At 32.7% G+C, this 10,445-nt stretch overlaps 1 protein-coding gene across 2 annotated transcripts in view; it reads left to right on the top strand.

The window, feature by feature from the left end:
* The window catches only part of nos1apa (nitric oxide synthase 1 (neuronal) adaptor protein a), a 113,553-nt gene extending 104,888 nt beyond the window's left edge, over positions 1–8,665 (top strand). For both annotated transcript variants that reach the window (XM_088598490.1, XM_088598491.1), the window contains exons 11-12: positions 2,469–2,802; positions 4,261–8,665. In XM_088598490.1, coding sequence (XP_088454616.1) covers positions 2,469–2,802; positions 4,261–4,840 — 914 coding nt within the window. In that variant the 3' untranslated portion in view covers positions 4,841–8,665. The remainder of the gene's footprint in view (positions 1–2,468; positions 2,803–4,260) is intronic.
* The last annotated feature ends 1,780 nt before the right edge of the window (positions 8,666–10,445 follow it).

The raw sequence follows: 10,445 nt of genomic DNA on the forward strand, positions 1-10,445 counted from the left end.
AGCTTAACAAGATGAGTCATTTATCGAACACCAAAATTTGACATCTAGAGTTTGGTTTGTAGATTTCAATAGACAAGTATTTTAACATTTTGTTGTAATTCAGCCCTTAATTTTGTCCACCCACAGTTACCCCATTGATCAACAGATATTTTGCTGTATCACTGTGTCGATAAAATAATTTCAAGGTAAATCATAAATATGATTTTTGAATGGCTATCCGTACTCCTGCTATGGTCACTTTTTTTATTTAAAAAAAAGCTCTTTTTATGATACCACTGGCATAATAATTCCTACAAATGTACTACTGTACTTCAGAGATCGGAATTTGAAGGGGGCTATAGACAGGTTAAAAACAGAATGAAGTTTTAATGACTTTGAAAATGACTTAATGAAATTGTTCTTACTAAAACAATAATGTGTCTTTCGTTATTTGTATACCTTGAAAATGAGGATTCTGTGCTGGAAGATATTTTTGTATGTGTTATGTGCTTTCCAATTGGAAGGCCAAGGATTTGGTTTCAAACTACATAGTTCAAACAAATCTAAGTTTTTTTTTTTATTGAGGGCACTAAATGTCTGTTCCTGCAACTGATTAAAAATATTCACAGAATACCATGTGCTCTGATTTTTCCTGTATAGAGGGTGTAGGTTGATATAGGAACTTGTAATACTGAATGGTAAACTGTGATTGTGACTAGCATTGCAGCTTTGATATAAGCAATAGCACTGCTTTACTCCTTGAATAGACTTATTTAGTTAATACCTTTGGCATATATAAAAGGGCTGTATTAAAGAAAAAAAATCTATCTGGTTTATCAACTTTTTTGCTTAAGGTAAGGTTATAATCAAGCAATGAAACAGTCCTAATCAATAAATGTACAGTTTAGAAATTGTCAGTCCCTATTACTCTCAGTTCCTGACTTTAGCTGTCAAAAAATTAAAATAATAATAATAATAATAATAATAATAATAAATAAATAAATAATAAATAATAAAATAAATAAAAATTAATTATTTGAAACCAAGAGATTATGAGCTTAGGTGCTTATTACATCACTTAAGTCATCTCCAGGTTTTAAATTTAAATGCTAATCATTGACACTGTGTACAATATGGAATTAAATATTTGCTTTAGCTAGCACAGTATTATATCTGAATATAATACTTTAAATTTGTACATTAATGTAGATGCTGTCATTTTCAAGTTCTTCATATTTACACAATTAGGAATTTTTACATATCTTGTTTCCGTAAAATGTCTTGACAATATAATGAAAATGTTTCTCTGGCTTAATCTCTTTTTGATGAAACCATGAAACAGTCCTCCTTATTAGCCAGTAATGTGCTTTTTTGAAGTGACAGTCTGTCACTTCTTACTCCTTTGGTTTTCATTTTAATTAGGTATTGAACTGACATTCAAGTGTCTATGTCTGGTTTAATATTTGTATGAATAATTTTCATCACAAAAGGAAAGCAAGACTAAAAAATTAGATATCCCAATGGATGTTAACTTTCTTTTTAAAATCCTGAATTCTTAAAAAGTACTAATTCTGGGTCTTCGGCTGATCTGTAAAATCAGAGCAACACCTACACTGTAATAAGTTTAACGAAAGCAGAGGCATCACTTCTGTTTTATGTTCAGAGAATGATTCCATAATGGTTTTAACTAAGAAATTAGAATTGAAATGTGTAAACGTGCACGCTCCAAAGTAAATGGAGGTTTGTTGAAAAGTAAAAGTAGGAAAACAAGAAGAAAATATGACCCACACATCAGAAGAGAGAACCAGAGCTAAATTATTTGTTCTACTTTTTACTTTTCAGTGTGGAATTAAGTTCTACTATATGTTTTAAATCAGTTGTATAATAAAGAAGTAGTTATGACTTTAAAGATTTTCACAATATCTCTTTTCAAAAAATGTTTTGCTTTTGTTTTATACAAATGCTTCCCGAGTAACAATTGTCTACATGAGGTAAGAATTCTTTAATGATACAGCACCTCAGATTTTTTTTGGCAAGATTCAGTTTTACATTGTCTAGAATGCCTGTGTACTGTTATGGTCGTTGCATGGTGATTTATTATTTTAGTTACTGTCTCACCAATATGTAATCTGTGTTAAGTGCTGCCTATCTGTTATGTCTGTGTATTTTGGTTAAATGTTTGGTTTCTTTATGTTTAAATTGATCAAGTTGTTACTTGAGTCTACCTGTGACATTAAACAACAAAGCTCATTTTACAAAGTGTAAAACACTCTTTTCTTGTTATTGGAAAACAAGATGTTAATGTTTTTTATGGTTGTGATGACAACACACAACCACATCATTACACCTTAACCATTTTCTTTCCATCCATCTTCTAAATACTCTTTAGCTAGAACTGCCTGGGTTCAGATTTTACTTGTTTTCTTTTGTTAGTGATGTAACTGCAGATAAGCCTCAAATGTTTGATTGCTGTTTTTTGTGCTTTGCAGTTGACCAAAGCATGTTTGAGAATTCCAATGCTGCTCACACACCAAAGCTTCAGAATGCCAAGTTTGCCTCGACCGTGAATAAACGCTCTGTAGCCAGTTCCTCCAGTCCAGCCACTCCTGCGGAAGTCTTTGGCAGTGGCCCAAAGACTGGCAGCAGTCAGCATTTAAAAAACGCCTTTAATCTGGGGAAAGCCATGGGAGCAAAGGTCAATGACCTCCTGCGCAGAAAAGACCAAACCAGCCTGGGAGACATTGGAGTGACTGAGGTGAATAAGAATGTGGGCGCTGTCTTGTCCTCCACTGAGAGCAGTGTTCAAGGGATTTCGGGAAACAGGTAAAGTGAAGCTTCCTGTTATTGTAATAATATCTGTCTAAGCAGCACATGGTCCTTCAGGGTCCACTTTTACAGTAGTGACTAATCAAACTTTCACCCTGTAGTTACATTCGAAGTACAGTATTTAGACTTAACAGAGGGAATAGATTTCACATCTGTTGTATGGCTGTATTTTACATTAATTAAAATTAAAAATCCCGTCTATAAACCCATAACACACACATTAAACTAATTTATTATTGATTCATTAAATTATTGCTATGTAAGAGCTAACAGGACCTGTCAACACAGCCTCTTTTTTTTCCCAACATAATGTCCTTGACATATACATTTTAATGGGTTGTTAATGACTTTGCAACTTTACAACCCCTTAGGCAGGCATTGACATAAAGGTAATAACAGGATGAACATTATCTTGAATCCTTGAAACAAGTCACTGTTTTGATAGGCACAGGAAGCTTGATAGATTTAAGAACACATTCACCAGCATTGACTTTTAAAGATAAAGAAAGTTGTCCCTACATTTGTAGTGCAGTTCTGCTCACTTAATCATAATGCTTGCCAGGGCTTTTACTACTGCCTCAAAGAGGACTGAAGAATCTGAGTATTTCCTTATATTTAATTTTGTCACCAGTACTTACTGTACATATCTTAATTTTAATGGTACTTTATTAAAGGGTATTGGAGGGGGTGAATACTGTAGGTTAATGTTTGGATTACAATTATTTTAATCCTTGCATAAGTCTGCAATTCCAAACTTTCTAACCGGTTTTAAACAGCGTAATTGGATTCAGGTCCTCTTCTTGTTTTCTAGTTTTGATATCATAGCAGCTAATATTTCTCAAAGAAAAAATAATTCTTAAAATGTTTTTAAAAGAGCTATATAACCATTAGCGTGTTTTCTGCTATACAGGTTTCGCCACATTGCAATAATTTGAATTTGGTTGAAAGAAGTATTTTATTATTGGCTCATAAATAAAATTGGATGTTAAGTAGTTTGCCTCTCCAAAGAGTAATGAGAATCAAGTATAGCATATTGAAGGAGAATGTACTATTATTCCAGGTGCTGAGATTACCGTGCTTCCTGTTATTGCTAAAAATCTATATATTGTTAACCTTTAATTCTTTAAAGAAAATAATTGTATTTTAAATTGGAGAAAAAATTTAAAATTAACAAACAGCTTTCAAACTACTTACTGTATGATAACTAAAGTACAATTCTGGCATAGCTCAGATAAATTGTTACCTATTTTGATTAGGTTTTTGTAAATATAAATCCAAATGAGTAGCATTATTCTTATGTTAAATAAGAACATCACTTCTGATTTCTTTAGTTTGTTTTAATTGTATGTTTAAAATTCATATATCTATTTTAAGTGTTTTTTTTTTTATTTTACCTGATATTACTGAGCAGGTTTTCCCATGTTTGATATACATACATTTCTGTGTTTTTTTCAGTCGCACCTCAATTGACTGGATCCCTAGACTGGACCCACCACCTGCAACAGGTAAGAAACGCATGCCCCGGGCACTGAAGACAACTCAAGATATGATGATCTCCTCTGATCCAGTAGTGACAACTGCCGAGGTTTCTGAGACCTCTTACACGTCCTCGCCTGATAAAACCCCACTTATCAAGAAAGAAAAGTCCTTTGAAAAGTTGGAAGAGGAGGAGCTGGGGGGTGAAACTGGTTTGCCCATCTCATGTGGTCCAGAAAGCAAGGAAGGTGAAAATTCCAAGGAGGGCGTGCAAGGTACTAGCTCTGGATTGGGTGAGGAGAACCAAGAAGATGCACCTCATCTCCTCTCAGTACCTGACCTCATCCACAAAGATGAGATTCCCCAAGGCAGGAAGCAAAAGCCAGGTGGGCCTGAAAGCGGAATGGTTTCCATTCCCTGTCTAGGGAAAACAGGTCAGCCGATCAGCATCAGCGAAGATGGACTCCTGGAGAATGGATCTGTAGATGCAGGCATGTCCAGACAGAGGCCATCCTGTGTTGATGATGAGCATCATCCAGACCTGCTGTCATTTGAGTAACACTCTGATTTAGTACAATATTGTAATGTAGACTGTGGTTTTTGAAGGATCAGTTGATATCGTGTCTTTGTGAGTCTGCCACATCCTTGGCAGGATACATAAATCCTACTGATATTTTCTTTCACAACTTATAGGTATAATCACTAATTCTTTGTTTTAATAACATTTTACTGAGATTACGTAAAAATCGTCAGAAACAGTGCAAAAGTTTATAGAAGGGGGAAAGACCAAAGTCTATTTTTATTAACAGATTTAAATGGCTTACTACTTACTTCAGACACATTTGTAATGTAATCACCATTTTATGCATCCTGTTTTTGAAACCACTGGTGCTGGATGATATTTAATGATTTTTATTCTTTTAAAAAAGATCACGTTTTTTAGATATCATTAACAATATATTGAATAATTGCCAGGATATTTCAACTGAAGTGCATGGTGTGGAGTGAGTAGAATAAAACACTGTGGTATAATTGAACATTTGTTATACAGAAGGTAGGTTCTAAATCCTGGCAAACTGGCAAAAAATATCAACCAAAGAAAAAATCTCTAAATGCTGTTTTGTAATAAAATAACAGACACAGACTGTAAATCAGTCAGAGCTATTCTTTATTCATTTATTTTTTATTGATCTTTCTCAGAGTTTACATGGAAAACTGTTCTTAATCCCTGTTGTGTAAGGAAAGGTCTTTTTAAATTGCTATTAATGCAAGTGAATGGATTGAGAACATAAGAAAAGCATTCTACCACACCACTGCTACTGTAAACTTGTATGATAAGACTTTTAAATTAAGAGTATCAGAATTGTTAGAATAAGTGCTTTGTTTAGCCCAGGAAAGTGCTACAATGTTAGGTTGCTGCTTTTTGTTTTCATACAAAATATACAAGCCATCACTTATTTATTGCTGTATGAGAGAGAAAAAAAGTTTTTACAAGATATAAGTAAAAAAAATATACCCTACTTAATCATTTCTCTAGCTGTGGTAGAATGATTGGCTGTAAACTCCAATGTTCTTAGATCCATCAATATTTAAGAAAAGGGTTTGGAGCTTTTTCATAAAAAATAACAGATGACTGACAGTTTTACTACTGGAATAATGGGGTATTTTATGAGCAACTGTATAAACAAATACTGTATTTTCAGCCACCAGAAATGAGTGAGAGAGGAACTAATAGACTTCCCTTTCTTTTTATGTTCCTCATTTTTTCTGGACATTAGAGCACAAAAGATTAAACAGTGAATGAAAAAATATCCCATAAAAATAATGAAGAATGGGTTCTTTCATCTAGTTTAGTAGCATGAATGTCATCAGTGCTCAATCACAATTCTGCACAGAATCCATTTTGGGAATGTTAAGAATGAAGTTATACAATTGCAGGTTCTATCTAGATACAATTCTATCTAGATTATTTTTGTCAGTGGCTACCATTTCCAGTGTTGAGTTGTGAGACTTTCCATGGCTGTTTCAGTGTGAATTTGTGTAAATCTTTTCCATGGACTTCGAAGATTATTTGGGGATTTTTTTTTTTACCTAATCTGGGAAAAAGACAGCTGTAAGAGAATTTAAGACACTTTAACACTTTTGGTCTGATTACTATACATGATCAGGCTTATAGCACATACATTAAGTCACAACTTGTCATCTTAAAGACATGAAGGGCTTCACAGGAGTAAAACAGTTACTCAGGAAAAAAAAGTGATTTCATACAATTATATCTGAAATGTAAGCATAACCCTAAAGTAGTATTGCATTATGATATGTGAAGAATCCACAAAGGTTTATTTGATGATTTTATAGATGTCAGAAACACTGTTTTGTGTATTTTAATATTAAATTGTTTTGTATTTTTACCGTTAGGTTGGAAAAAGTTCCCATCACACTAAACCACTAAAATTGATTTTTATTAACTTTGGCATTGACATTTTTCAGAGTGCAGTTGAGGATATTAGGTTTTAGAAGTGTTAGGTAGAAAAATCTCATTGTAAAAAAAAAAACAAATTGCAAGTTTGTAAACAAAGTTCAAAATGGCTACTGAAAATGCCAGTGCTTAAGAGGATTGTTCCTTATGTAAGAAGAGTGATTCACAAGATTGTTTTTATCTTTAGAATTATAATATCGCAGTATAAAAAACAGAACAGAAGTATTGGATTGTTTGAATTCTGAATTCGCAACAAAATGAAGGACATTTAAAAGGAATTGAGAGAGCGCTACCACAGGCTTTTGAGTTATAAAGCACTGACGAATGTTTCATTTCATACAATACACTATTCATGCTGCTATGGACAAAATGCTTTTGCAGGTAGGACTCACCTAACATAATTGAGTCATTGTACAATTACAGTACATTAGTCGGAATAATTATTTGGATTTAATAAATATATTAACTTAGTTTTATTTAATAGCTGCTGTTAATAAAAACATTACTCATAATGGGATTTTGTCTACTTAGTAACTTTTGATAACACAATGTTGATGTTAAAGATAATCTGCAACTGTGTATTAAAAAATAATTCAAAGCTACAATGTACAAAATATTTCTGGCAACATGTCAGAAGCAGGTACATTAAAAGTAACTGAATTAAGGTGAAAGGTTGAAAGTAGCATTAAGATTTAAAAATAAATATGAACATTTCCTAAGACATTAAAATAGATAACTTTATTAATATAAGGGTAATATTAAAAATATGATGATGGCAAGAAACCTTTTGCAGTTCTTGATGTAAAAATAGTTTAAAAAATTAAGATATAGATATGTTTTTAGAACATCTCATTAATATTGAGTTATGATTTGGTTTACTGGCTGATTTCCTTTCAGTTTTAAGACTTTTCTCATTTTCTGTTTTCCCGTGAAAACTATGGTAGTCAATATTACACAGATCTTTTTCAGCTTAACATTCCTTTAGTTTGCAATGATTTTTAGTTGCTTAAAAAACTAAGAGAACCTCATAAATCCTATTTTATGCATATTGATCTCTTTTTCTAATTGTTTTGTATTGCACAGGCTTGCCTGTAATTCTTTCCACAGTTGTTTTGTAATCCTACTGTATGCTGTTTGCAAGCAGCATGATAAAAAATGCTAGCTTTTTCAAGAGCTGACCTGTCAATACTTTTTAACTCATTGAGCCTGTTAAAACTGGTAGTGCTTCATGATATTCTGTATAAAGAGCTTACAGAATTCCATTTCATTGACATACTGTACTCATTTTTTAATAACTGTTTGAGAGACACAGTACAGTGGGAATGTAAAAGGAAGCAAATTAGTCTTTCAAGCAGAATAAGGCTCTAATTTCCAAGGGGACTGTTGTTTCTCAGGTTAGTAAGTAGCATTACTTAAATTTCATGTCTCTTGAAAATATTGCGCAAGTTCAATGGTTGTAAAAACTAAAAGTATCAATAGTGAGGATAGTAATTGACCTTCTGCATCAGAAGCTGTTCTGTTTTTCTGAATGAGAATTCAGGTATGACTTTTTCAAATGATGCCGAGAGATACATAATATCCACATATGGGACTTATGAAGGGATATTCTGCTTGACTTCAGTAATAAATCTGATGTTCTCTTTAAAACATTGTGCTCTTACATTCCATTTGTAAAACCGAAATACTTTTCTGTAAGGTTACTGACATTTCTATTTGTAAACAAGATAAAATTATTAATATGTAAATCAGATTGATTTATTTATTTGCATTAGCTTTCTGTAGATCTAGCTTGTAAACAAGAATCCATTTATCACTGGAGATCATGTATGATTCATGGCCTTGTTAATATTTTACATTTTTTCTGTAAAAAAATCTGGAACCCATAAATAATGAAAATGATATAAACTTTTTTGTGTGTTGTATTGTTTGCTTTATAAGACGTTGATGAAATTTTAAGTGTAAAATAACTGTTTCATATTCATTTTTATTGCTGGTTTGATTCATGGGGATGTTAATAGCTGGGGAAGAAAGTTATGCCTCACTATTAATATGCTTATTCTCTCCAGTCCTACCTTGTTAGAAACAGACTGCACACAGAAAGTACCCATTTAATGCCTACCCATCACACTAGTGGGGTAGTATGAACATCATTCCAAGGTTAAAATTAAAATGAAACAAAACCTAAAAACTGCTGCTGCCTGATAGAGAATGATATTTTTTTCCACCAGCTGGTTACCCTTTTATTTTTTCACCTGTGCTGCAAATGTAGTCATTCAAGATGTGGTTACATCCAAAGAGGTTATTAATGGTTATTTGTACAGTACATTTACTTTACAATTTACTTAAACTTTTTGTCTTCGTTGACTGATTCTGTTACTGTCTGATAATACGTACAATTTATATAATTATATGCATATGTGGAAATTATTTTATAGTTCTATTCATAGACAAGCTATGGCTAAATTTTAAATGTTTGTGGTGTTAAGTCTCATTAACCAAAAGCAATATGTGGTATATATGCAGTAATGTGTGGAAAATATATCTATATTAAAACACCTAAGGGAATTATGTACAAGAAAAGGTATAGTAGCAGAGATCAAGTTAAATCAAAGCTACTTGGTAAAAATGTGTTATTCAGAGAACTCTAGCAATTTAAACTTTTGATGCGTCAAAGATTAATCTAGAAATGAATAAAGGAATTTGGCATTATAATGTGTAACCACATGTAATGGATTTCTATATAAAGCATTAAAAAGAAAACCTAATTCTAAATTAATGAGCTTTTTAAATGATTCTATTTGTATGAAAGCTACAATTTTAAAAAGTTTTAAAGATATGAAGCTAAGTAATAAAACTCACACTCAAAGTCAGCTATTCATGCTATTTTCATTGATAAATTATTAATTATATAAAAAATTAAGCTTCATGGGATATAACTGAAGCATTGCATGTTTGTCAAATAGACTGACCAAAGGACAAATATTTCTATCTGACCATCCACCTGTCCAACTGGACCCTTTTCTCCAAGAAAAACAAATTATTGTCTCCAAGAGATAGTAAGTTGTATTTCATATGATATGATTTGTATTTCATATCAAATGATTTTGTAATGATGAAGATTTGTTTCCAGTTTCAAGACATAATAAATTGCTAACAGTTCATATTCACAATTTCGTTATGATGACTGGCAGTCTGAGCTGAGGTCTCTTCCAGGGAAAGACCAGTTTGAGGTGCTCTCAGTTTTGTGTAGTGTTTTGTTTTTTCTGGAACTCCCACTAGAATAAACCACTTTCTGATAGATGGGTAAACTACGATGGCATGGAATAAGTTGTAAACTCAAGAATTGTTACTAAGATAAAGAGGCTATGGCAAAATCATGTTCTTTTTCCCTTTAATGAGGTAGCCTTGCCTGATGGCAGCCAGGACTGTCTCCAGGTACATCTATATGCTGCTCGGCTCTCAGGTAGTCGCAGGGTTCATTAATAATTCACAGCCTCATTTTGGACTGGGTGGTAATTGTGTCTCTAAGTGCAGTGTGCCATGCAGCATGTTTAGTATTCAGGGACAAATGCACAATGTTTTCTATCAATCTGCCTTCAGCTTTGTCTGTGGACTGTGTGATTTTGCAAGAGTATCATCTTTGATCTGGAAATTCTACACACCAAAGTCTGGTTAGAAATAAAAT

Source organism: Lepisosteus platostomus, chromosome 11, assembly GCF_059453375.1.
Source record: "Lepisosteus platostomus isolate fLepPlt1 chromosome 11, fLepPlt1.hap1, whole genome shotgun sequence".
Classification (NCBI taxonomy): Eukaryota; Metazoa; Chordata; class Actinopteri; order Semionotiformes; family Lepisosteidae; genus Lepisosteus; species Lepisosteus platostomus.